Here is a 27,773-nt window from a genome sequence, read left to right as displayed (position 1 = left end):
TTTGTTGAAAAGACTGCTGTCCCTTTCCATTGAATTGCTTACACCTTTGTCACAAATCAAGTAGTAATGTTTACATGGGCCTTTTTGCGGACTCTCCTGTCCCATTGATCTGTGTCTACGTAACACAGCACCATCTTGATTACTGAAGCTTTATAGTGAGTCTCAAAATCAGGTAGTGTAATTCCTCAAACTGTGTTCTTTTCAAAATTGTTTCACTTACTCTGCTGGATTGTGATTGGAATTGTGTTCAAATATACCAATTAATTTCGGGAAAGCTGACACCTTCGCTATGCCTTTCAGCCCTTGAACACCATATGTCTTCTGCTCCCGTGACTTTACCTGGGAAACTAGTCTTCCTCCCAGGAACTTTTAAACACTTTCTTTGGCCGCTAGTTTTTTAGAAGGTCTTGAAAGTAGGTGTTCCTTGACAGTCCGGGTGGGTCCCCTCAAAAGGAGGGTAAGGCCTGAGTGGTGGTCTGCTGACACCAATGTGGGAAAGAAAACATCAACCAGAAACAACTTGGTCCTCTGTCCTAGGCTGTTCTGTTTGTGGCTTTATGCAAATAAAAGAACTCATTTGAAATTGGCTGTGCTTGACTAGTTTTTAAAAGTTTTAGTTAGCACAATCACAGTATGTTTAAAATCTCTCATCTACTTCTGACCCCAATCCTCAGCCCCCAAATTTCCTTGTCTTTTTAAGTAGTTCTAAAGAAAATCCAGGCATTTGAGAGAGGATGCTGCCATTTGCCCAGGTGTAAAAGGACCTTCAAGGTCACAAATAATCTAGGTAATCCCTTTGTTTTGGGATCCTTTTGTTCCCACTCCCTCCTGCCCCCAAACGGGCAGCTGCTGTACCCTTTTCTTTCTCTGATACAACCTTTTTTTTTTTTAAGTCTTTATTGGATTTGTTAAAATATTGCTTCTGTTCTGTTTTGGTTTTTTGGTCTCGGCATGTGGGATCCCAGCTCCCCAGGCATGGAACCTGTACCCCCTGCATTGGAAGGCGAAGTCTCAACCACTGGACTGCCAGGGAAGTCTCCACTGGTACAGCCTTTATGGGCTGCTTGAGGTGGTGTCAGGCCTTAGGCAGTACTTTGGTTGTGCCTTTCTGCATCGTGCTTTGCTTTGCTTCGCGTGTGTGGGTGGTTTTACCTTTATTATAAAGGCAATACATATTCATTGAGACATTAAAACAACATGGAAGCAAGAAGGCAAGAAAGACTCCATCCCTCGATGAACATATGTACTTAATGTACGATGGGTGTTGTCCTGTTTTTCGTCCCGTCCACACGTACAGCTTCCTTCATTCTGTAAGGACATTCTGCTAATTGATTCCTCTCTTGGTGGACATTGTCCCTTAATATAGTTTTACTTTCTTTAAAACTACATGAATGTAGAGTGAATTTATGTACATAAATAAATTTTGTAGATAAATGGGTTTTTCAAACACCAAAAATGTTTAATATTTTTAGAGAAATACTGCAGAAAATGGAACACTTACACCTGATTCAGTTGTTCAATGTACACATCATTCACTATGCCGGGCCCTCAGACAGCTGTGACTTGTGGAACTGTTTGTCCCCACTCAAAATAGCCTGTTTCTGTCCAGTTCTTGTCTTCCTCCCCCCCCCCAAATACAGCTTTATTGAGATTTCATATACCCTGCAATTCACTCATACAATTCAATGGCTTTTAATAAATATATTCACCCATCACTACAGTCAATTTATCACCCCGAAAAGAGACCCCTGCACTCCTTAGCCATCACCCTTCCACTCTCCCTCCCAGCTCTAGGCAACCACTGATCTGCCTTTTGTCTTTGTGGGTGTGCTTGTTCTGGACACTTCATATGAATAAATGGCGCCATACAATATATGGCCCTTAGAATTAATGGGCATTTATGCTTTAAGTTTTTCTCTGTAAAAAATGGTGCTTCAGTGTAAGAAATATGCTTGTATATATCTTTGGGCATGTATGCTACTTTCCTTGGAATGGATATCTAGAGATGGCATTTTGAGTGAAAGAATATTTGACTTTGGTTTTAATAAATACTGCCTTTGGGGAGAATAATTTGACTATAAATTTAGACTTTAGCCATTTGACACCACCCATTTTGTGATGTGAGACCCTCAATATCTATGGGCATTTCCAATATTTTTCACTGTTAATCTGGTAGATAAAAAGTGGTATCGTGTTAATTAGGAAAGTTGAGCAGATTCGTTATTTGTATTTCTTAAGACTTTCTCCTTGTTGTAGTTGCGTTGTCTCTTCTTGATTTTACGATCTCTGTGTGTTCTGCATATTGATCCTTTGGCTCCTGTGGGTTGCTGATACTTTCTGCCTTCAGCCTGTAGCTTCTGTGCAGCTCTGCCTCTGCTGGGCTTGCTGGGACTTGTTTTTCCTTTCCACAAGTGGACTGCCCTACCCAATATAGCAGATAAGACCAGATGTGTAAGCAAGCAGCACGGACATAATTACAAGCTCCTCAGTCGTACAGGGTGTACACCCCTCTCCGTGCCCGGCCAGTGTTCACTCAGGCATCAGTCATGGTTTGTGGGACGGACATGATGGCAGTTAGCATGATCCTCTAAAAACAGATGATTTTTACATAATGAAGCCAAACTGAAGACCCCAAACAAATAGTTTTATTTAAGGAACACAGATTTATACGTGACCTTCCTTGGGGCTTTATTTTCATATAACTAATTTAAATCAGGATTATTTAAGAGTATAGAGCTAACTGTCGGGTTTCAATACAGAGTCTACTTTGAATCCTCAGACTCTCCCCAAGGCAGGACCCGAGAAGTCCTGGTTTAGCAGAGCAGGACCACCACCCGCAAGTGGGCTTTCAGCTCCCTTCATGGGGCAGGCATGGAGCCAATTCATATAAAAATCAAAATAAAACCAGAACACAGTTGTGGTATTGATTAAGCCACGGACGGTTTCATTGTTAATATGACCGAAGGAATTCAGAGAGTCACTGGAGGCAGCCCTGCCAACTTGGCAGGGGCAAGATAGCACAAAACCACACCTCACCCATATCCTCCACAGGACAGCAGAGGAGCTTCTGATGGGGTCTGCTGCCTGAGATGATTAGGACAGGCTTGATCAGATGGCTGCCTGGGGCTGGCAGCCAGGGTCCAAGCACCGGGACCGTCTCAGTTCTGACAGACCTGTTTTTGAGTGTCGTAGTGCTTTCAGGGCCACCGGTGGTTTCCTCTTCATTTGGTGGGACACGTGCTTGACGTGAACATTCGGAGATTTTCAAGGCCCTGCCCACCCTCTACCTGAGCCTCATCTCCCACCTCCTCCCTTGCCCATTGCCTTGTCCCTGGTCACTCTGGAACCATCTGGAATGTGCTTCTCTAGGATCTCTGTCCAGCAGCTCCCTTCACTCTCTGGCCCTGGCCCGGATGTCCAAGGCCTATGGCTGGCTCTGTTTTCCCCTCTGTCGCATTAGCCCTCTTGTGTGAGGGCTGCTTACCTGTTCCCTCCTGAAGCCCAGGGCGCAGCCTGCTCTTGATACATCAAGACACTTGGCAAGTAGGGGGCTGACTCTTGTAAGAAGAGGGTGCCCAGCCTCAGCCTCTACCTCCCAAGTTAGTCGTGTGTGGAGAAGACCAGTGTTAGGAAAACAGTCATTAGGACGTCGCCCTCGTTCCTGTAATTGCAGGCAAATAGGGTGTGCCCGGGTGGGGGGGGGATGAAATCCTTGTAATGCAGTAGTGGATTAAAAATGATGTGTTTGAAGCATAGTTGGCAGTTTTCCATTCTAAGAGGTTTCACAGAGGGACTGAGGGCTGGAAAGCACTTGGGCGCTTCCTCACGGCCCACAGGCACTGTGGCCCTTGTCTGACTGGGGGGCGGGGGTGAGCTTGTTGGCGAATGGGCCCTGCTGCCTGGTCAGCACCTACTCCTTTCCACCCAGCGGCTGCCAGGACTGGTAAGCCTGGGTGAGAGCTGAGACAGCTCAGACCTGTGATTTTGCTCCATACCTTTGTATCCTTGCTTACCTCCAGGTTCTGCCCAAGGACTGGATCTGGGTCTGTTCCCCAGTCTGTGCGAGGCCTGGCTTTGCCTGAGAATTCCCCCAAAGGGGACTGGAGTTGACACAGAGCCATCGAGTTCTCCCAGAGAATTGTAGGTTTTCTGGGGGCGTCCAGAGTTGTTTCCCAACGCCCGGGAGGTTCTGGTTTCTTAGGGAGTGTGATAGCTGACACCTGTGGGTCCTTGCTTTTGTGGAAGCCTTCCCAGTCCCCCACCTCCCCCTCCCTCTAATCAGCTCAGCTTCTCAGCTGGGCTTAGTAGGAGCGGTACATCTTCTGTCTCTCACCTTGAAGTTATCAGACGTCTCTTTGCTTCTTTGAGTTTAGAGCCAGGGTTTTTGAGGATCAGAACATTGGGAAATCGATTATATCTGAATTCTTGAAAATAAGTGATGGCGCTAGAAGAGTTCTCCTGAGCAGCATGAGAACTTGGTGCAGGAGGCTGTGCAGGGCCACTTGGTAGTGGCTTTGGATGCGTTGTTGATCTTTGCCACAGGGAAAGAGCACTGCTTGTGGGAGCTCAGTGCGTGTGAGAAAGATGACCCTGACAGATGACCACACAGTTATACGGCGTGCCGCAGGACAAAATCATTGTACGGTTGTTTGCTTGTAGTGTCACTCAGATGGCCAAAAAGGGGGTGGTGGTGGCTGGGAAGAGTCATCTGTAGGGGAATGGGTGAGTAGATCATGACATAATGGTATGGTGCTATTCAAAATCAAATCCATGTACGCATATCTATATGGATCTTGAATTGGGATGCACGTATTGTGAATAGTAAAAGTGCTTGTATCTTGTGCACGTGTATGTACATGAACATTGGGCATGCCTTTTACTTGGACTCAGAGGCAGGGAGGTCATTGTTTCCCTTTATTCATCGCTGCACCCCTTGCCTTGCTTCTGTGAGCATTTCATTTATTCTGTAAAATCCTGAAGTAAAAATACCTGTCTCTTTGCTCAGGACCTGTACAAAAATGTTTACAGCCGCTTTATTCGTAATGCCTCCAAACGGGAAACAACCCGGATGTTGCCGCTATCTGAGTGAGCAGAGGGTGGCATGTCCTTGCCACAGAACCCTCTCAGCAGGATAAAGGAATGAATTGTCGATGTGAGTCTCAAGGGAGTTATGCTGAGTGTCCGAAGGTGCTCCATAAGGTTACTTACATACCCTGTGTCCAGTCTTGAAATGGCAGATTGTGGCTATGGAGAACATTGGCCATCGCCAGGGGTTTGGGGCGGGCACAGAAGGGAGGTGGGTGTGGCCGTAAAAGCGCTGCCTGAGGGTCCTTGTGCTGGGCTGCTCAGTATCTTGAGTGTGGGGAACACACAGACCTCACATCATGAAATGCATGCAAGTGAATAGGAGGAGGGTCAGTATATTGTCGCTCTCCCAGTTGTGATGTTGCACTATAATTTTGCAAAATGGTGAGAGTAGGCATTTTTAAAGTATTTGTGGCTAAAGAACTTTTCACAGCATTGTGCCTCTTTGCTCAGGACTTCCTTCTTTATTTCTTCCTGACTAGTGCCTCTGGCTTCATTCAGGAGCTCCATCTAACATACTTTATTTCAGGGTGAGCAGTCCTCCTTAAGGAAGGGCCACTCCTGTCTCATGGAGGAAAAGCAAAGAGAGTAGCCACTCCACAGCTTACAGGCCCAGGGCAACATCCCTCACGGTCCAGCCGGGACCCTGGGTCCATCTGGAAACACCCTGCTCTGCCTGATCCCGGGCTATGATCACTGCCTGAGAATGTTCATACAGCGCCCAGCACACAGCAGGGACCAGTACTTGGGAGTTACTTATTTGTGAAATCCTGGGAGCAGACGTTAGATCCTTCTCTCGTGCCCCGTGTTTCCTCTGCTGCTTCTGCCCCAGCATGGACACAAGCCCTCCCTCCCAGGCCGGCCCCTCCTGAAGAGCTATGCTCTGTGCACCTGCCCAGTGTCTGTGTGGGAGACTTTCTTTCGTATCTCAGCTCTAAGCTGCCTTTCTCTCTACCTTTAATTATGTGAGAATTTCAGACATGCTTGTATGGATGCTTCATGCTGAAAATTTTCCTGTATAAGTTTAATATCAGCTGTATTCCTTGCCTCTTAGGCTTGAGGGTTTCTTATGTTCTCTTTTTAAAAATAAACTTGAAATTTTGGGTTAATTTTAGATGTACAGGAAAGTTAGTAGAGTGTGTTCCCATGGACCCCTCACCTGGTTTCCCCCACTAGCAACTTACATCAACACCTGAGGGAACTAGTAACTCCAGACTTCTTTCCCCCCCCCCCCCCGCCCTGATACTCTCTGTTTTGAAGGTGATTGTGTAAATTGATGAGGTTGTTTGAATATGCTTCTGGCCCTAATTTTGTGGGGAGCTTTTAAAAAAAAAAGAATTCTGAGGGAGAGCTCCTGGAGATTCTGTGCAGTCACTCTGATGCGGCCGAGAGAACCCTCCCCCTCCCCCTCCCCCTCCCCAGAAGATTCTGCTGCAGAGCCATGCAGACATGGCAGGGAACCGTGGGCTTGGACCAGAAGGTGACTCAGCTCAGAGTGGGGGCCGTACGCCGCTGGTGGATTTTCAGAACCAATATGCCATTTCTGAACAGTCCTTCTGCAGTGTATTTGGACTTGGCGGAAAGATATCAGTGTTCTAATTTACCTTGATAACCCCTATTTTTTGTAATGTTCTTTAAAATGGATTCAGTGCCAGGAGAGAGGAGAGGAGGAGGACCAAGCAGAAGTCTGGGGGTTTTGACTTGGAAGTCAGGGTGAACTGCTGGACTGGGGCTTAAGATGTGCTGGTTAGGCTCTGCTTGACCAATTCAGGGACCGAGTGTTGGCCCGTGGCCTCTGTGGTAATCCATGTGTTCTGCCCTTTTAACTGAGCCGTGGTTTTGCTCACTGGGTTGTATCGCTAGTTGGGACTTTTGAGGAGAAATCTGGGGGGCTGAGTGGAGAGTGACTCTGGGGCATGGCTGGATCTTCGTGGCCCAGGTACCTCCTGGTGGCAGCATATAGACTCTTAGTTGGAAGACCGTGAGGTGGGTTTAATGGGGTTGTTTGGTTCCCTCTACCCAGCCTTTTGGGGAGAGGTTTGAGAAATCTTTGGGAAGTGATAGAAAATGTCAAGGCCAGCAATTTGGAATTTTCTATTTTCCTCATCCAGGAGTGAGATTCAGGTGCTAAATCAGCACCACATCATTTCCATAGCAATTGGCCAGTGTTCTTTGGGGTCAGTAGCTCTGGGTTGTGACATCACAAACGGAAGTCTGTGGGGAGAAGAGCTGGATGTAAGCACGGGCATCCTCAGTAAAAGAGGAGGAAATATAGGCTTTGTAACTAAGCAAGGGAGCCTTTTGTGTTTCTAAAGTCACTCTTTAAAAAAGGTATTTTGTGCCACATATATATTAAAATATGCCGCTGGTACTTATCACAAGGTTGTTGTCAAAAGGCTTACCAATCATGAATAATGGAAATGATCTCCTTTTGTATTTCTGGGTGTAATGTATATATTTCGGAATGATAATTGCTCTCCTCCCCTCCTTGACATTTAAGTATATCAGAGACCTTTTTGTCTATGTGTTTGAGGCATACCATATTGTCATTGGTATTTGCAACTGTTGTGTGTCAAAAAAATTAGTGTTGTAGTTCATATTTGGCCAAATGAGAGTTAATATATTGGGAAAATTCCAAGTAGGCAGGATATAAAATTCAGTAACAGGATCACTTTATATAGAGTGATAAATATATGTACGTGCCAATCTTGCATTTCTTCCTTGATGCTAAAGACAGCCTTATCATTTAGGATATTTCTGGAAGCCTAATACAGACTGTGGTATCAGGCGCTGTCATCATTTAATTCTGGTCCAGGGACTTACCGTGTCTTAATTAAATTTTTAATCCTCTTGTTGAACTAACTCATTTTTATGAGAAGCTTTTTTTAACTGGATATCCAGTCCCTTAGGAGCTAGACTTGAGTTGCCAACCTTTTCTCCAAGGGTCCCATGGCAGTTGGTTGGGAGGGCCTGTTGCTGGACAGGTTCTTCACGTACATGCTGGGCCAACCAGGAGCTTTTTGCAGTTTCACAGCCACCAGCCTCGACCACTGTCTCCAGGCCTGTGAAGGGTGGAAAATTGGTCAGCCCAGCAGGAATGTGTACCCATGGTGTGTAAAAGATGGGACATTGCTCAGGAGAAGCTGGTTCAGCTGCAGAACCCTACTTGCCTTGCGTTTAGGAGCCACCTGCAGAGAAACCTTTGTCATTTTTGCATTCGTGCATTATAGACCATGTTTTAAAGCTCTTGCCGTAGGCTGGATTTGAACTGAGGAACTAAATTAAAAGTACCAGGCATACGTCAAGCAAATTACTTTAAGATTTATAGTGCATTCATGTGATGTGTGTGTGTGTCTGCAGTGAAGAATCACTCTACTGCTGCTTCTACAGAACCTCTTGCTAGTTTGTGTTCTCCCAGTGTTTGCTTATTGGTATAAAGGGAAATAAGAATTTACACACTCTTATTCCAACATAGTCTCTCTCTTTTATAGCAAGGGTTGCATATGATGATATATATTGCTTGGTACCTTAATTTTTAAAAACTTAATATAACTCAGAACATTTCATATAGGTACACTGAGAACCTTAAAAAAAACTGTTGCATAATATTCCATTGGTGGAATGTGCTGTTTATTTCAAAGGCCTTCATAGGGTTTTTCCTCGTAAAGTATTTTGTATGATGGTTTGAGGTGGTTAATATATATGTGCACATATATATTTTTATATATATATATATACATACATATATATATATATATATATACATACTTTTTTTTTTTTTTTTTTTTTTGGGCGCCACACCGCGAGGCCTGCAGGATAGGATATCTTAGTTCCCTGACCGAGGATTGAACTTGGTCCCTCGGCAGTGAAAGTGCAGAGTCCTAACCACTGGATCTCCAGGGAATTCCCTGAAATGGTTAATTTAGGAGGATAAATGTGGAAATTCTGTCAAAGCACCCAATGTTTCATTTTGCTTTTTAAGCATATAAGTTTTAGAGTTTAGAGTTCAAGCTAGTTAAGCAACAGGGAAAGGAATTTCTCCTTTCCCTACTTACCTCCCCCAGTTTTTCTGTCAGGATGTCATGGTTGAGGGGTCAGTTTAAAAATTTATGTTTTCATAGACAGCTTGTAACACAATTGCTAATTAAGTGTATATATTGATACTTAATAAAACAAAAGTATCAGGAGTGGCAGTGGTCTAAATTTGAGTAGTAATACCTGTTTCTTAGCTTCCAAGGATTTCTAACGTGTGTTTTGAGATGCTTAAGAAGGAAAAACGGATGGTTTATATTCAGGAATTATTTGAGAAAAGTAACCTGACAGTTGGAGTTTGGAGCTTGTCTAGAGGGGAAAGGGGAGGGTGCTCTCCATGGTGCTGAATCAGACCGACTGCTGATCCTAACGGTGTAAAGGCTCTGAGTATTGGAGTCCAAGGACACAACTATGCAGCTATTTAAAAAACCACATCTCCTGTTTGTAGTTGAGACACTTAATTTCTATTGGAGTGTCTGATTTGCCAAGGAAAGCCGACTGTACAGGCAAACAGAACAGCATTAGTTGCAGTGAGCTATTCTGACATGCTGGAAGGACAGGATTTACATGTGAAGTATGGGCAGTAGAGGCTATTTAAATCCTAAATCCCGCCAAAGGCTTTTTAAAATTTTTCTTTTAAACCGTGGACCTATGTCAAAATAAACGTCATTGCAAATGGAGCTGATTATTGTGAGGTATAATGTGTTTTCATGTCCCATTTAGCATTTTGAAAGAAACAAAAGTTTATATTTAGTAAACATACTAGTAAATACCTTTTGGGTTAAAGTGCAATTATTTTGGCACAATTGGAACTAACTAGTGACTGGAAATTGTCAAAGTACAAGTATATATATTTTTTTATCTAATCCAAGCCATGAAGGTAAAAATCATGGAATTTCTTTGTTTTCTTTAAAGCTGGAGATACAGATGACCCACCAAGAATTACTCAAAACCCTGTTATCAACGGGAATGTAGCCATGAGTGATGGGCACAACAACACAGAGGAAGACATGGAGGACGGTGAGTACCTGGGCTTTGTTTACGCGCATTGGGCAAAAAACTGTGTCGGAAACGGACGTTTCTTCCTTGAGTACTTCTGAGTTTCTTAAGGGTAGCTAGTTTTCAGGAGGTTGTATCTGAGGAAAATTTAGGAGCCTGTTTTGGTTTCAAATTTCAAGATTGCTTACAAATTTCAAGGTAAGTTGATTTTCCCCAGCCTAGGAGAGAAGGTTGAAATACAGGAGTTTGTAATAGATGGGTATTTGCTCAGTCCTGCAATTAATTTTCCAGCCACTCCTAGTATTCAGAACACAAGTATATCTTACTGTCCTTTCCTTTTCATCTGCAGCACGATACTTCTAGACACTGGAACGTGGCTTTCCATTGCATTCTTATTGTAGCAAGTATATCAGTTGTTTGTAGCTAATAATCCCTCCCCACTCCGGTTAGGTGCGAAACCAGAATCGAGCTTTGGGCTTCGTCCCTCAGACTGACTTTTGGTCTTTATCGTCTCTGTGGAAAGTGTATGCATTTGTACATGCATGGACATTTTGTGCCTAGGAAAGCCTTTCTTTCGAGGCTATTTCTTCGCTATAATTTATCAGACTGTGGGACCTGTGCATTGGCCAGGTTGAAATCATGAGAAGGTAGCAGCCAGTAATCACTTTATGCAGCCCCTGGAATCTTGCAGTGTAATATGAAACCATGTTCTGTCAAAAGCATGTCCATCAATCCTCATGAGGGTTGTGTCCTTCCCAGGGGTGTAACGGGGCAGTTGAAAGAAACCATCAGTCACGGGCTGCACCACCAGAAGGACTGCTGTTCAGACCTCCTGCCAAAAGTTCAGCCTCCATGAGAAACTGCAGCCGTAGTTGAGAGTTCTCTCACAGTGCGGTTTACCCCTGGCAGCTGGCTGAGGCAATATCTGAGGAAGGTAAAGAGGCGTGGTCTGACCCGCTGCTTTGTTACCTGTGGAGTGCACTTTCCACCGCAGATGAGGGCAACGGTGTGGGTGTGGTCTCTTGGTTGCTGGGCTCTTGGTTTTATTTCAGACACCGGAGATGCCAAAAGAGGTTCAGAGAGTGCAGTTGGGAAGGCACGACCAGGTCTGATGTACCAGGCGTGAGTCAGGAATCGATTGTAGTCTCTCCTGGAGCAGTGAGCGGTCCAATCCAATCAGAGCCCTCCCGCTCTGGTTTCCACAGAGCAATTTCATTCTCGTTTTTCCCCAGGTGTTTTTACGGGGAGGGCTTGGGAGGAGACAGATGTGGATAAAAGGGCAGGTTCCCTTGGCCTCTGATGCCTTTTTTGGTGGATCCTTCTTTGTTGGAAGGGACCGTCCTGTGCCTTGTAGGATGGCAGTGTCACCCGTCACCCCCACCACCACCCACCACCCCGTGCAGTCGTGACAACCGAAAATGTCTCTAAACATGGCTAGAAGTCTCCTGGGGGCCCCAGATTGCCTCATTTGAGAATCAATAAGGAGATCATAATGTACATAAAATCCCTTTTGAGGCAAATTTTACTAAATTATTAGTAGTAAATAATGGTGCTATAGAACCTCAAAGTAGAAATGCTCCTACAACGAATTACGAGATGGGAAAAGCACGTTACAGGAGAAAGTAGAAGTGATCTTCAGTAACACTTTGTTCCTGGCCTTTCGAAAGGCCCAGGGTCAGGAGAGAGAAAGATCGTATCTTTGGCAAGGGGGGCGGGAGGGAGATGGTTCTCTTTCTAGGAGTAGAAGCCTTCGTTTACAGCAGCGTTTTCCCAGCAGTGATAGATATTTTGAAACACTTAATGGCAGGATATGTGCGTTGTGAAAAGTGATCAGAAATCTAGGAAGTTTGAGGAGTGCTGGCTTAAGCATGTTTCTTAAAGTACATCTAAGCTGTCAGCCTCCTAACATCTTTCTCCAAAAGACTTTTTTTGTTAATGATTCCCCAAGCCTCTGAACGTTAGAATCTGTTTTTGCTGAATCTCCTTTTAACATCTTTGGAGGGCACACAGTATGGGAAACACCGGGTTAGAATCTGATTTGTACAGAGAGGCCTTCTTAGTAGGGGGAGTTTCTTACACAGCAGTTGAGTGGCTAACAACACAGGTTGGAAAAATGTTTAGTGGAGGTAGAGAGTGATTGTTGTAGATCTAGATTGTTGGTACCCGTGAAAAAAACCTTATTTCTGGGAATTAACTAGGATTTGCCACGACTTGTATTAGAATGAATAATTGATGTTTGACACAGTTACTGCAAGAGCGCCATTTGGGGAAACCTCAGGCCCGCCTTTCTTTTTAAAAGACCTAAAGTGGTGGGTTATCGAGATTTCTGACAAGATGTGTGAGGGCAGCAGGTAGCACGAGCTTGCCATCCTGTCATTTACGATAAGATGCTGGAGTAGGTAAGTCAGTGCTCTGTGGTGTTCAGGCAGGTTAGAGTCTCTGTTTGGATGAAACACTAATCCTGCAGGATACAAGGTATCCTTCATAATCCCAAGTATACTACTTTTACCAAAAAAAAAAAAAAAAAGTTTTGTTTTGAAGCAATTATAGATACAGAGGAAGTTGCATAAATAGTACATGGAATCCCGAGTACCTTCCACCCATTTTTTCATGTAGCTCCCTTAGGGGAGGGTAACAAGGCCGGCCCTATCTGCCAGAGATGGGTTTCATGTCTTCTTCTCTTTTGTAGACCCTCCTGTCTTGACCTGGTATTTAATACGGGTTTTCAGTTATTCATTTAGTATGAAGAGTTTGGAAGGCAGCTATGCTCACCTCTATACCACCAACGCCACACAGTATGAAGAGGTTGGAGCTATGGGGTGGTGACATTTTTATTGACATGAACTCGCATGTTAAACTTCCTAATTAGCATATTTTGGAAGATAATCCTGTGCCTTGAACATGAGGCAGAATCTCACATCTAGTGTGTGATTCAGCAAGTGTGAACTGCACATGGGGGCCAGGGTGGCGCCAGGCTCAAGACCCAGAGCCTTGGCCTTGAAGGGCTGGCCCGCTCCTGGATGCATGCTGTGCTGAGCTCACCATCGTGTGGTCCTATTTAATATTTAAGATTAATTGAGGAATTTGACTAAAGTGTCCTGAGGAAGAGCAAAAAGTCATTTATAATGTGTATCATTTTTTTGTCTGTATAAAACTGTAATCCTACAAAGACCCGAATGGTAACTGACAGTCAAGTAGGTGAGTTAGGAGAGAGGGGGGGCCTTGTGACATGATGTCCTTAGGTCCCAGGAGTGTGTCCTGCCATCACTGTACAGCAGGCCGGTTTTATTGGGCTCTGCGTTTGGTCACCTAAACGCTAGGATGGCTGTTTACAAACCAGAGGCAGGGTCACTGGGCTCAGTGTCCGGATCTTGGGTGCTGAGACCCCCTGTGCTCACTTAGTGACACCTTGGATGAGATAAGCCACTTAACCTCAGCAAGCCTCGGTTTCTTCATCTGTAAAGTGGGAATTAAGTAACACCTGCCCTTGCCTACCTTGTGGGGTTTAGGTGCTGCTCAAATACGATTTGTGTGGCTGTGGAGGAGTGGCCCACTCTTCTCAGCCATTCTGGACCTCATTCTCTGGAACAAGTTTCTTGTCTTTTCCGTGGACTCTCATCTGTGCAAGGGATGAGGGTAGTACCTGCCCCTTGAGGAGGCTCGAATGCAAAACGCCCCCGTCCAGCTGCTCTTCCTCTGAGGGCCTCTCTGCTAACAGCTGAGCCAGGTTACAGGTTTTTTTAAAAAAAAAAAGTGGGGACGGAGAGCCTTTAAACGAAGATAAAAGCGCTGTTACACATCCTTTTGGGTTTTATTTCTTTGGTAAAGAATACTACTCTCTCATGAGGACTGATGGACATGTTTTCTTAAGAACAAATTCAGTCACAGCGGAGGCAGTTCTGTGTGCGGAGAAGTCTGCACCGCAGTGACCTGAGTGAAGTGTAGAGACGGGCTGAGGGCACGGACCTGCGAACCCCACTTTGTGCGTGGGGTCAGGGATGTCAAAGTAGCACCTGCTTCTCAGCCAGAAAAGGCCTTCCTGTTGTTCTGTAGACCAAGTGTGGCCCTTGGCCCCTGGGCCTGTGAACTGTCCCCAGTCTGCCACGAGATAGGCACAGAGAGAGGAAGCACTTAGAAACTTGTATAGCAATTTGGCCTTCCTGCGGCAGTTTTATTATGTTTTATAAAAGTGCTGGCCGGTAACAGGTTGGCGGGTGGCCTTGGGACAGCTGCTCCCCTCACGGGGAGAGCTGGAGAAGCATGGACACTGCTGGGTTTGTCAAAGCTAATCCACAGCCTGGGTCACTTGAAAGGAATAGTGAGCAACAGAAAAAGCTGGAATTCCAAGTGTGACTTTTAGTTGAATTCTTATCAGTGCTTTTGCATTTTACTGGAGGAAATCTTGATTTCTTAAATTGGCCTTTGGTCTTGCTGAGTAAATTTAACAGTTCATTCTGTTCATGTCAAAAAGAATGCCAGTTTCTTCGTTCTTTTTTTCAAATAATTCCCCTTAGAGAATCTAGCCTGATATTTCACCAAAATTGTGAACTAATGAAGTTAACATTTATTTTTAGCTAACTTCTTAGGAATCTTCTTATCTCTAAACAGTGCTGCGCTTCCCAGGAATGGCTGTCACCCACTCCTCGGAAGTTCTTGTTTGCCTGCAAATTCATGTTTCTTCTCCACACTCAGCCCAAGTTTCAAGCCCTTTTCTTTTCCTCCCCAAGTCCTCTCCTTGAACAGATGTGACATGAGAAGTTTTACTCCTTTTCTCCAGTCTCTCCACTCACTGTGGATTACTTGGGAATTAAGACAGAGTAGAATAGACATTCTTAATCACGCTGAACTCGTCTGGTGGGGAATGCAGGTGTGTGTTGCTAGCCCTCTGAGTTTGGGATTTCATTTACACAAACTATATGTCATCTCACAGTTTTAGATGGTTACTCAATTGGAAATGATGCTATCCTTTCCCCAAAGGGTTAGGTTTTAGCAGTTGAATATAGAATGGTTAACCCAGGTTTGTGCTGCTTTCAGTGTTGTCTGACAATGCCAGGCTTGGTGATTGACAAAGCGTTTTCTTGCAGACACGAGTTGGCGCTCCGAGGCAACCTTTCAGTTCACTGTCGAGCGCTTCAGCAGACTGAGTGAGTCGGTCCTTAGCCCTCCGTGTTTTGTGCGAAATCTGCCATGGAAGATTATGGTGATGCCACGCTTTTATCCAGACAGACCACACCAAAAAAGCGTAGGATTCTTTCTCCAGTGCAATGCTGAATCTGATTCCACGTAAGACAGTTTAAATGATGCAATTACAAATCCACAAATAGTTCTAGTACATTATTGGAAGCCAAATTGGCCTCTTTGAATTTTGGATTTCTCTTTGAATTCCCTTTCTGCCTTTACATAGTCATTTGATTTTAAGTTATATTAAATACAATTCCCTCTTTAAAACTCACTGGTAGGTATTATATCCAAACTAGAAAAGGTGTAAATTTTTCTTGCAAATAAAAAACTGAACTTTGTGTGTTAGAATCTACCTGCCCATGGAACATGGAATCAGGGCCTATCTGGACTAGCTGACTGCTGGATTACCAGGTGTATTTCTTATTCTACCAGTAACTGCCAGGGGGGGGAATTGTAGTTGAGGAAAATTCTTCAGGCAGACATCCTCACTGTATGTTAACCAATTTCTATGGGTTATTCAGAAAGTTAAAATTAAAAAGCAGAGTGTCGCTGTTCAACATTTATCAGAAGCACAGTTGAGAGATTGTTTGAAGGGATGGATCCCAGATCGCTTTGTCACCCTTTCTCGTTCCACATCTGTGAACCCACGGGAAAGCTGCCTCCTTGACCACGTCTCCCTGCCACCCCAATTGTGGCCCTTGGTGTCCTTGACGAAGATGTTCCCCAAAGGGCGCTGGTTCCAGCTGTTCTGCCAAAGCTTTCATTTTCCTCTTTACTTGAGTATTTAAGAAGCCAGTTTTATGGGGCAGTCAGGGCCTTGGCCAAATTTTTACTTCTTGTGTTCAGTTCACATTATGATCTGATTTCTGATGAGCGTTGAGGCTGGATTGGTTTTAGTCTGACAGACAACTTGAACCTGAACGGTAGTTTGGGAAACATCCAGCAGTCCACGTCCAGCGATGGCATCCCGAGCGAGCGGCATCCCCGCGGGAACAGCACTGCCCTTGCCCTTGTTCTGATGAGTCTGCAGTCGAAACATTCCTTTATAAAAAACTCAGTCGAATGAGTTCAGTCAAAACCTTCCTTTATAAAAGCTCCACTTTAAGTTGGTTTTTAAACATTTTACACGTTGATCCAGGGGCCCTTTTGGGGTCTGCCCCAAACAACCGCGCCTGCAGTCATTCTCGGGTGGTGGCATCCTTGCTCAGAGCCCCCTATACAGCCCGGCCTGGAAGCCTCACAGCACCTGAGGGGGGCAGGAGTGACACTTATTAGTAGAGCCTACAGCTTTAGGTCTGTTCACCTAAAAAATAGCTTTATCATCATTCTTCTATTCAAGTAATAGCCGTGTTAGGTACTAGGACTATTATCTGACCAAAAAGCTATCGTCTCTTGTAAAATCTAAGAACAGTATTTAAAGTTCAAACACTTGTATTTTATAGATACCAGTAAAAAAACTTGAAACCTTTTAGAAATTAAAAAGACATAGGGGCTTCCCTGGTGGCACAGTGGATAGGAATCTGCCTGCCAATGCAGGGGACACAGATTCGATCCCTGGCCTGGAAAGATCCCACATGCCGCGGAGCAACTAAGCCCGTGCGCCACAACTACTGAGCCTGAGCTATAGAGCCCGCGCACCGCAACTACTGAAGCCTGCACGCCTAGAGCCCGTGCTCCGCAACAAGAGAAGCCACCACAATGAGAAGCCCGCACACCGCAACAAGGAGTGGCCCCCGCTTGCCGCAACGAGAGAAAGCCCGCGCGCAGCAGCGAAGACCCAACACATCCAAAAATAAATAAATAAAATTTTAAAAATTAAAAAAGACATAAAGCATTGAGTTAAATCACTCCAGACCACGTAAGGGCACCCCCAGACCCTCTTCACTTCTTTCTTCTTTAAAGATAATGTGTGTCCCCTTATTCCGTCTAAAAAAAATAGAAGGAAAAAATATGGGTGGTTTTGTGTGCTGTTTTAAAAATTGTGTAGAAGTCAGGTAAATCTGTCGACTGAGGCTTAGATTGTCCTCCCTGAACAGGTCTTGGTCCTGTCATGCACAAGCGGTGCTGAAGATCATAAATTACAGAGATGATGAGAAGTCGTTCAGCCGGCGTATCAGTCATTTGTTCTTCCATAAAGAGAACGATTGGGGATTTTCCAATTTCATGGCCTGGAGTGTAAGTAACAATGTACTTAGACTGAATAATCTGAGTGTTGTTCCTTGTTCCCTAATTCTCCATTCTTCACATCCATCTATTCATTTTAGAATCAAAATGTTTGCATTGTAAGTTGGATAGGTAACTGAAAATGTGTTTTCTCCAGTTTCCTACGTCAGGTTTTTAGCAGCCAACAGGACTTCATCTCAATGTTTTGGTCAAACATTGTAAGGTAGTTTGTAGCTTTCCTGAATAGGCTAGGTTTCCTTTAAAAGAAATAATACTGAGGCAGGCATAGTGCGGGGTGGTTTCCTGTAACCAGTGAATTCTCAAGTCAGCTCGTTTGGGCTGCTTTTGCAGAGGTGGACGCCAGTAGGACTTAGGAACGCCCTGCTCAGCGCTCTAGTGTGGGCTCTCGGCAGCCTCCCCAGACCCTGCCTGCTGAGTGGACGCTGAGCCCCTAACACCTCCCATTCCTCCGGGAGGCATCCAAGCTTTTGCTGTTTTCATTCAGAGAACATTGTTTAAAACAAGCCAAAGCACTGCAAAACTAGAAGCACAATTTAGGTGTTTTGAAAAAGTAGTATTTTAATCTATTTAAAGTACAGGGTAATTGTTTGGAATGAAGTGAGTATTTGCGGGTTCTTATGCAAGTTGGATATTCTTATTTTTTTTATAGGAAGTGACTGATCCTGAGAAAGGATTTATAGATGATGACAAAGTTACTTTTGAAGTCTTTGTACAGGCGGATGCCCCCCATGGAGTTGCGTAAGTTTTCCTTTAATTGGATGCTATTAAGAGATGTCGTTAGTTCTAGTGAAAGGAGCAGAGGTGCATATATAGCAGATAAGCACCCTCTGTGTGCTCACCCCTTGGTACACAGACCAGATCAACGGATGTGTGCCAGCTTCACGTTCATGCCTTTGTGTGGTGGATTTATTGAGCAGTTTCTATGTGCCAGACACTCTGCTGGGCTCTAGGAATATAATTATGTTGCACAAGGCAGCCATGGTTTTCTGTCCTCAAAGAACCTCCAAGACCACTCGGGCAGAGGAGTTGACGGCAGTAACTGCAGCAGCAGATGTGCTTGTTATTTTGTGGTGTGGGGTGGCGCTGGGAGGAGAGGGTTCCGTCCCTGGGTCCAGGCGGTCTGTGGGCAAGAGGCCGGACCGGGGGAATTGGAGGTGGGGAGAAGGGCGTGAGTAAGGACACCCCGGCAGGGAAGTTTGGGGTGGGCGGGGCACTAGGAGAGTGTGAAGAGGGCTGAGATGGTGCCTTGGGATCAGGTTGTAGATGAACAGGACTCTTAAGGCCAAGGAGCGAAGAAATAAAGTGCAGTCTAGGTGGGAAGGAGTCAAGTGTAGGCGCCCCTGTCTGTTCCTGTTGTTTCTCTTACCACGTGGCCCTCCTCTGGCATGAGTGCGTAGGCTGACCCGGGTGGGATGGGCAGCCGACAGCCCAGAAGGGCGGTCATTCAGTCCAGGTCCTGACTAAGGTGGCCTGCATGTGGCCCTGGGAAATTTTAAAACAAATAAGATTTATTAGTTTTCATAATTCATTGGGCTGATATCAGAGGAATCAGGCTTTTCTTGAGTAGCCTTTTTCGAAACATACCCTTGAATTGTATTCAGCTACCAGGAGTGGGGGGCAAAAAGGTGGTATTTCTAGTTAAACTTTTTGTGGGTTTTTTCCCCCTCCTTTAGAAAACATTCCCCCTATGCTTATGATACATCTTTTGACTAAGAAAGTAGATTGAGTTTTTCAGACTTACCAATCAAAACAGGTATCTTGGTTCAGTCTTAGAAAAACCTCTTACCCCCGGCATCAGAGTCCTGCTGGCCTGACCTCACAGTAAATGTCTAGCACTGGTCACACATTTGCACCGTGCACAGAGGGGGAGGGGATGGCGCTGGGGAGGGCTCTTCTGCTTCCTGTTAACTCTTGGGGGCGAGAGGGTACAGACTGTTCTCTCTCCTAACCAACCACCTGTATAACAGAGTAAAGGGAAACGGCTCTTGGATTTGAGGTCTGAACCTGCCGGCATGCATGCCTGTCCTTTCCCGTGTACGTGACACTACAGAAGAGAGGGGTTTCGGCTGTTCCTGTCCCGCCTTGTGCTGACTACACGTGTGACCCGATGTGTGTGTGAGGGAGCCGCACTGACACTCAGTCTGATAGAAGTAGACTTGAACTCCTCTCTGAGAGTGCTGCTCTGGGTAAATGACGGCACTGCTGCTGTCAGCAGACCGCGCGGAGGCCGCCTCTCCGGTGCGGGGCTGAGTTCGCACTGGCCCACGTGCTTGAGCAGACAAAACTGGTGTCCGCCGGAGGGAGCCGTGTGATAACTGCCAGCCTGGCGACGAGCTACTCACTTGGAGGCGGGTGCTCGGACGTCGTCACCCCATGTCAGGATGGTGGGAAGGAGGTGGTGGTGCAGAGCAGCGAGGTGCCGGCCCCCAGTCCCCTCGCCCACACACGTTGCAGAAGCAAGGAGGTGTCCTGTGCAGTTTTCCCTCAACCTCAAACTGATCTTGTAGGTGGGATTCAAAGAAGCACACGGGCTATGTCGGTTTAAAGAATCAGGGAGCGACTTGTTACATGAACAGCCTGCTGCAGACTTTATTTTTCACAAACCAACTACGAAAGGTAAATGGATGGTGTTTCTCTCCCTCAACCTTCCACCCACCCTTTTCTCTCAAGTATTAAGGGGCAAGCAAAGCCCCGCCGCCAGACTTGTCTCTTGCCGCGTCTCCAGGGAGGGCCCTGCTTTACGCTTATGCATAGCTCTGGTCCTCAGTGTTCGGACACTTGTGAAGCTAACTCAGGTGATGAAAAGTTTACCACAGCCGACAAACCTCACTTTATTGGGCTAGAAATAATAAAGCTTTTTTTAAAAATACGAAAGTCATTAGCAGCAACATTTGAAAAGTTTTATATTAAAATTGATTAGTTGAAAAACTCCTGGTCAGGAATCTTAATTTTTCACTTACTATAGCTAAAACTTGTACAAAATATAAAATCTAACGGAGGATAGTTACTTGCACTTTAGGAATGTGGTGCGAGCAGGGGAGCAGCGCAGGCAGCACACACTCCTGGGTTTGGGGGGACCATTGGCTGGTCTGCTGGCGTGTCCTTTTCGCACCGTTCTTCCAGGCAGCGTTAATTACCATGATAGGATGATATCTTGGGGATAGTTGAGTGTGGTTAATTGCAGTAGCATTGAAGTTTCATCAACTCTTTTGTTCAAAGTCATGTTAAGTTAAGAAATGTTGCTCTGCTCTAAGAAGTATGAAATAGAAGTGGTTCTCATTGGATGGTGAGCCTTAAGTAATTTTTAAAATTCATTTTTCACTGTCTTGATTTTTAAAAGACCTTTTGACCCTTTGGGGGGGATAGTTAAAAGCCCTACCCAACTGCCTTCATCATTGTGTTGTTAGAAATGATACTTTCACATAAAATTCCATTTTTATTTCTGAATCAATTCTTTTAGGCTGTGTACATGATGCCAACAGAGGGCGACGATTCATCCAAAAGCGTCCCTTTAGCATTGCAAAGAGTGTTCTATGAATTACAGCACAGTGATAAGCCCGTAGGAACAAAGAAGCTGACCAAGTCGTTCGGGTATGTGTTGGGAGACCTGTCCATTCTGCTGCTCGAGGGCTGAGTTAGTGGACGGGGAAGGGTTGAGAGCAGAGCTCAGGCACTTGATTATGTCAGGGCATTTTATCAGTGTCCTTTGTTTGACCTCTTTGGAAATGGAGGCTTTTAGAATTTTGCTTGAGAAGCAGTTCACCACTTAGGTTTACCTGTCAAGGAAAGGATACATATGGACTCCAAGTTTCTGTACATTTACTTGCAAACACGACCTCCCCTTGCAGTAAGATGTTCAGAACAAGATAAAGTTGTGAACGTTTTGGGGTCTGGATAAAATTCAATTTGTCTTTGAATTATAATCTTCTTAAAAATTTAAGAATAATGACTAATTACATGGTTCGGTTTTTTAGTCTGAGTTGCTTGTCAATTTACTCTTGTTTGAAATCTGGAAGTTTAAATATAAATTCATTTTATCTCTCTAAGGTGGGAAACATTAGATAGCTTCATGCAACATGATGTTCAAGAGCTCTGTCGAGTGGTGAGTTTTCAGCCGTAATTGTTTACTACTTACATTTCATATTGTGAAGCACTGTCAGAAGTTGTTACCAAGTAAAACCTCAGACCTACTTCAGTCACTGTAATTCCAGTTACGCCCATCTTTGTTCAGGACCAGAACCAGGCCAGAAAGAAAAGACAGCATGTATCTAGTTTAAAACCAGAAAGACTGAAAAATTATTTGATAGGGAAGTGTGAGGGAAAATGTAAATTTGAATAGTATAGGTAGTGTACTTTTAATTTGTTAAATTGGCATAATTAGCAGTTATTAATCCAAGAAACAACAGATTGGCTTGAGTAGCTGTCCTGATGATCCCACTTCACTTTAGAATAGTGACTTCCATTCTTACTCTGTAGCACAAGACCCAGACCTCGCCTTGGCACAGAACTTGTGGTTGAGGCAGACCTCTGTGTGGGTGATCTTCTCCCAGACCATCTCTAGTCACTAGCAGACGCCCACTCTTCCAGTTGTGATGAAAGAAATACACACACACACACTCTCACACTCACACTCACACACACACACTCACACTCACAACATGAAATGGCTATTCAAGGTGATTGGCTGGGCAAGGTGTGTTTTCTTTTTTGCAGCACTAGCTGGATTGAATCCAGTTCATTAAATATCCATGGACAAACCAGTCAATCCTGTTGACAGGCTCAACCTCATTAATCTCTTGGTGTGGACCAATACGAGTTAAGTTTAGTGCTCAATTTACATGCTTTTCCACAGAGGTAAAATGAATATAAAAAATGCTTCTAAAGGCACTACAGATTACTAATTCATTCCAAAGGCTGTATAGAGGGTTAATCTCAACTGTTGCATGTAGATATTTTTGTAAATATCCAACCAAGGAAGAAGATTTTTGTATGTTTTTGATAATTGCATGCTAAAGGTCATAATATTTATAGTCTAGAATTTCTTTGACCATTGAAATTTCCTAGTCACGTTTCAAATTACTGTATGTTAATTAAGCATAACATTTTCTGAAAGCCAAAACTTTCTCTTCCAGTTGCTTGATAATGTGGAAAATAAGATGAAAGGCACGTGTGTAGAAGGCACCATACCTAAGTTATTCAGAGGCAAGATGGTGGTATGTGATAACCAGTTTTAAAGAGTGATTTTTAAAGATTTTAAACATGCTAATATTTTGGCGGTTAATGCTTAAGCCATCTTATTTTCCTTATTTGTAGTCATATATCCAGTGTAAAGAAGTAGACTACCGATCTGATAGAAGAGAAGATTATTATGATATCCAGCTAAGTATAAAAGGAAAGAAAAATAGTAAGTTCTGTGTACATAATGGCACCACCACCTTTTCATAATTTGTTTTGGTGTAATGCTTCATTGACACAGTGGTTTTTATTGAAATATAGTGTAGAGAAAATTGCCCAAATGATGAAGGTACTGAGTGAACACAGTCTGGTGACCCCACCCAGGTCAAGAAACAGAACATTTGCAAAGCAAGATGGTGGCCCTTCCTGGTCACTGCCTCTCCCTCCTCACAGGAAACCACTGTTTGGCCTGCTAACATTCTTTCCTAGGTTACTTTTGTGTGTTTTGTGATATTTACGTAGATGGGATCGTGTAGGATATGTGTCTAGTTCTCTCTTTTCTTTTTCTCAGCATTGCCTCCATGCACTTCATCCTTATATTGAGCAGCAGTAACAGGTCATTTTCATTGCTTTATAGTATTCCACTTTAGGAGTATAACACAAGTGTTTGGAAACCATTCTTTCCTTGATGGGTGTTTGGGTTGTTTTCAGTGTGAGGCTGGTAGGCGGGAGGCTTGTTGGCCGGTTTTGTGTCCACCCCTGGTGCATTTACGGTGAGTGGAATGCTGGCTCGTAGGACCTGCGTGTATATGTCGAGCTTAGCAGATACAGCAGTTTATCCATTTCTGCTCCACCAGTAGGGTGCGAGCAGTTGTTCCACATCCACTCCAGAGCCGTCAGTCGTCAGACTGGCGTTTTGGTGGGAGAATGGTGCTATCTTGAGTTCAATTTGCATTGCCCTGGAAGTCGGGGAGATTTCACCTTTTTGAATGCTTATTGGCAATTTGGGTGTCTTCCTGAACATATGGAATGTAGTTCGTAGTAACTTGATGTCCTGGTCCAATAATTCCGTGATTTCTGGATCTGTTTCCATCGATTCACTTTCCATCTCTGGCTGTGAGTTCCAGCTTCTTTGCCTGTCTGGTCATCTTTTATTGGATGCCAGCTGTTGTGATTTTTATCCTGTTGGGTATTGGATATTCTTAACCTTTGTTCCGGGGCACATTTCGTTGTTTGGAGATAGCTGATTCCTTCGAGACCAGGAGGAGCCTCTGCACGTCGCCGGGGCTCTCCCGCGCGGCTCTCCCCGGGGCCCTCTGTCCTGCGCGTGGCTGCTGCCTCGGACCCCTGAAATCCCCACCCTGTCTCAGGGAGACTCTGGGGCCCGTTGGGGTTTCTCTGCCCTGCGCGGCAGCCTGGAAGGTCCAGGCAGTGAGCTGGGACGTTGGCGGGCTCTCAGCGGTCACGTCCTGCCCTGCCTGTTGTCCCGCGTGTGAACACGGTTGTTGGCCTTGTAACGGAGCCCCGCGCAAGGGAGGGAGTGCGCTTCCTGTTACTTCTTCACGGCCACGGCGCGCAGTTCTTCACGGGCTGTGAGCGCTGCCGCTCGCCTGGGTTCCGGGCTCCCCGCCGGCTTGGGGCTTGCCTTTGCACCCTTGCAGTGCGCCCATTTGGTTAACAGAATGTCGTAACTGTAGTGAAATCCAGGGTATCAGTCTTTGCTGCTTGTGTCTGAGAACACCTGCACTGGAGTCATAAGATAATCCTCTTGTCTGTTACTGTTTTCTCTTGTCTGTTTATTTACAGCCCACCCAGAATAGTTGCTTTCTGCTTATGGTCAGAGTGGACCAAAGGTGCTCTGCTGCCCCTTTGTCAGCAGTGAGCCCTTCGCAGCTGTGTAGACCTCTCTCTAGACTCTACCTCCTGGTCCATTGGCTGTCATCCTTGGATGGATTCTTCCTTCTTCCTTTTCAGCTTTATTGTGGTTTAAGTGACAGGATCGTAAGGTGTTTAAAGTGTTCATCGTGGTTTGGTACGCTCAGGTATTGTGACAGGATGACTGCCTTCTAGTCAATGAACTTGACTTACACGTGGCAGCGTTATCAGCCGTGTCCCCGTGCTGTGCACAGGAGCCTCCGCTCTTACTCCCTCTCAGAGCAGAAGCCCATGTCCCCTTCCAAACTCCCCCTCTTCCCCTACCCCAGCCTCCCACATGGCTGCTCTCTGGCTGCACCGACTTTAGAATAAGTGTTTGGGTTAAAATTTGTACTTTAACATTACTTAAGATTATTAAAACATTGACTCCGTGTTATCATGTTAACACCCTCAGTGGCCTTAAGAGTTCACACCTTTTGCTGGATCAGTGAAGTTGTAGACCTGTGCTCACAGCTACAGTTATTTACGTTCCTCCCTGGCGTGCCTGAATTGATTGATTGACTATGTTATAATCAAAGCTTTAGTGATAACTTCAGCTGACTTTTGTCTCTTTCTCTCTTGAAAGTATTTGAATCATTTGTGGATTACGTGGCAGTAGAACAACTAGATGGTGACAATAAATACGATGCCGGGGAGCATGGCTTGCAGGTAACTTGGAGATTGTGTGCTAGTGTCCCGCTGTATCTTTCCACTTTGTTTTCAGATCTTTTGCTTAACTGTGAACTAAGCATTCACTTGTATCTTTTCACATGCCGCTGGTGTTTAGAACGCAAAAGGATTTTATTTCTGTCTGGACGTTGTGTTAGAGAGCTCTGACCATGTCGCTGGTGTAGACAGGCAGGGGTGGGGAAGGTGTTGTACCTCTTGGCTACCAGAGGCAGAACCATCACCCGACACGTGTGCCCCACCCCCCGCCAGTTCCATCCGTGACTCTGCCCCTTACTTCACCGGTGTCTGTGCCAGAGCTTCCCTCAGTCTCTCCTAGTCACAGATAGAACTGCTTAGTCACTGGGACTCTGGTTTTGGCTGGTGGTGGTGGTTTGCTCCCCCGCCGCCCCAGTGGAGTGTCAGTTAGTTTTCTGAGGATCCTGACTTCCAGAACGAGGAGTGCATTTTCTGTTATTTGTTCCACACTCGGTGTCCCTGCTTGTTTTCCACATGGCCCCGCAGGAACTCTGGCAGAACAGTGAGTGTTGTAAACAAGTGGCAGTGCATGGTCAGATAGAGGGGCATGGACTGTGGCCTGGTCAGGCTGCTTGGTGGGTCAGCAGCATCCTCACGGGTCCAGCCCTCCAGGTCTGTGTTGCAGCCTCATAACCTTGACTCACTGGCTCAACTGATTTATGATTTTTTTGGGACCATCCTGGGTTTACCAAGCTCGCACATTTATAATTCACGGTGCTGGTGAGCCCATTTTGCCGTGGGTCACAGACCTGCTGTCCTCCTGCTTGGTCAGGCCACTGATTTGTAGATCAGTAAGTTACTTGGCAAACATGCCACTGGATTTGCTTAGGAAACACTTGAGTCAACTCAAAAGAATTGCCCTTATCCACACTGGATATTTTTGGCTCTGGGTGAACAATAGGTATTTTAGAGTCAGACTCTAAGTGGACAGTGGCTGAGAGACAGGATTCCTCTGTAAGTTGTACTAAAGCCGTGCCATTCCTTTGTGTGGCAGTAGGTTCCTGGGTTTTTGTTTTTCTTCCCAGAACTACCCAGTTCCCTTAACCATGCTAACGTACAACAGAGAACATGGCCACAGAGGACACCAGTTCCTCCAGGTGGGTGTTTTCTAGCCAGTGTTGGTCTACAGCTCTGAAGGAAGGGCCAGACAGGAAATACAGCTGTGCTGAGGGCCGCCGATGGCCTGGCGGTGACTGGCTTTGGCAAAGGCTCATTTGAGTGAGGAATGAGCTGGCTGAGGTGGAGAGAGGAGTGAGGCTGGGCCCCTCCCCCAGAGGCTTGTTGGGGGCTGTCCTTTGGCCCAGAGGCTGGTGACACCTGGGCAGAGGCTGTGACGGTGGTCAGAGGGCCTTGCTGATACCGAGTCGGAGTGGTTTTCAGAAGCAGGAGTGAACAGTCAGCACTGACCGTGCTCGCGGGGAAGGACGGCGGTCACGGGCAGTTCTCCCAACCCACACCGTGCTCGTCTTATTCTGTTCTGGTGTCCATATGCACATCTCATTCACATAATCATAATCCTCTGCTTTTCCATTTGATTTTCCCGTGTTTCTCCAGAATTTTCGTAGTGTTTAATGACTGTGTTAATAGGGCAGCAAGTGACTGAGCTGTAATTTACTTCACTGTTCCCCTGTCGCTGGACATCAAGATAGAGTATAATACAAACTAAGAGGAAATCCCACACACAGAACATTTAAAGACACCCTGTGCCCGTCTCCCCACCAGAAGTTCCCAACGTGTTCCACCCTTGCTGTGAAACGCTGTTGCTTTTGTTGCTTCAAGAAATAAGTAGAGGTAAACTAAACCTGTGCTTCTTTTTCAATGTTCAGGAAGCAGAGAAAGGTGTGAAATTCCTAACATTGCCACCAGTGTTACACCTACAACTGATGCGATTTATGTATGACCCTCAGACGGACCAAAATATCAAGATCAACGATAGGTAATCTAGAGTGGGATGTGAGAGTTAAGATTTACCCATCGTCCTGATTTAGGGGGTTAGTCTCAGTGCTTTGTTTAGTTTTTCTGTTTTCGGTCTCATCTCTGATTTATTTAGGTTTCCTCTCTGCCAAGGTGTCCCAAGAACTGTGCTTTTAAAGGGATAATTTCAGGGGCTGCTTCCTCCGTATCTCCTCCTCAGGGAGCCCCTCTGTCTACACTGTGGCAGACTGAAGTCTGTTGGGGAGAGGGTGCTTTCTGCTGCACAGGCTTTGGTTTCCCCAGAAGTGGCATTTGCTATTATGACTCTATTGGTTTACATAGGATTCTCCAATATGTTGTCACCTCTCAGTTGGCATAGGCTTATAGAATGTGCTAGAATCCTCAGGAATGCTGGCGTAGGTGGGCGTGTCCCCCATTCCAGGTGTTTTCTAGATCCTTAAAGTACCAGTTAAAAGGTTGCTGCCACACGCTGCTTTGTCTGGTTCAGGAGACAGAACTTGCACCCTGATTAGCTGGAGCAGTAACTTTGTACTCCTTGGTCAGGGGGTACAGCCTGACAATAA

General features: G+C 45.3%; 1 protein-coding gene across 2 annotated transcripts in view; it reads left to right on the top strand.

Annotated features, from left to right (window-relative positions):
* USP7 (ubiquitin specific peptidase 7) overlaps positions 1-27,773 on the top strand; it is a 55,106-nt gene that overhangs the window by 15,035 nt on the left and 12,298 nt on the right. Inside the window, exons 1-12 of one of the 2 annotated variants that reach the window (XM_061207753.1) lie at positions 10,061-10,137; positions 10,876-11,050; positions 15,201-15,399; positions 17,334-17,472; positions 18,131-18,219; positions 19,989-20,097; positions 20,942-21,072; positions 21,529-21,583; positions 22,614-22,694; positions 22,795-22,885; positions 25,157-25,239; positions 27,102-27,211. In XM_061207753.1, coding sequence (XP_061063736.1) covers positions 15,314-15,399; positions 17,334-17,472; positions 18,131-18,219; positions 19,989-20,097; positions 20,942-21,072; positions 21,529-21,583; positions 22,614-22,694; positions 22,795-22,885; positions 25,157-25,239; positions 27,102-27,211 — 974 coding nt within the window. In that variant the 5' untranslated portion in view covers positions 10,061-10,137; positions 10,876-11,050; positions 15,201-15,313. Of the gene's footprint in view, positions 1-10,032; positions 10,138-10,875; positions 11,051-15,200; positions 15,400-17,333; positions 17,473-18,130; positions 18,220-19,988; positions 20,098-20,941; positions 21,073-21,528; positions 21,584-22,613; positions 22,695-22,794; positions 22,886-25,156; positions 25,240-27,101; positions 27,212-27,773 lie in introns of those variants that run through there. The other variant, XM_061207752.1, reaches the window with a different exon arrangement.

This window comes from Eubalaena glacialis, chromosome 13 (genome assembly GCF_028564815.1).
Source record: "Eubalaena glacialis isolate mEubGla1 chromosome 13, mEubGla1.1.hap2.+ XY, whole genome shotgun sequence".
NCBI classification, from domain to species: domain Eukaryota; kingdom Metazoa; phylum Chordata; class Mammalia; order Artiodactyla; family Balaenidae; genus Eubalaena; species Eubalaena glacialis.
This window is presented reverse-complemented; position numbering and strand designations above follow the sequence as displayed.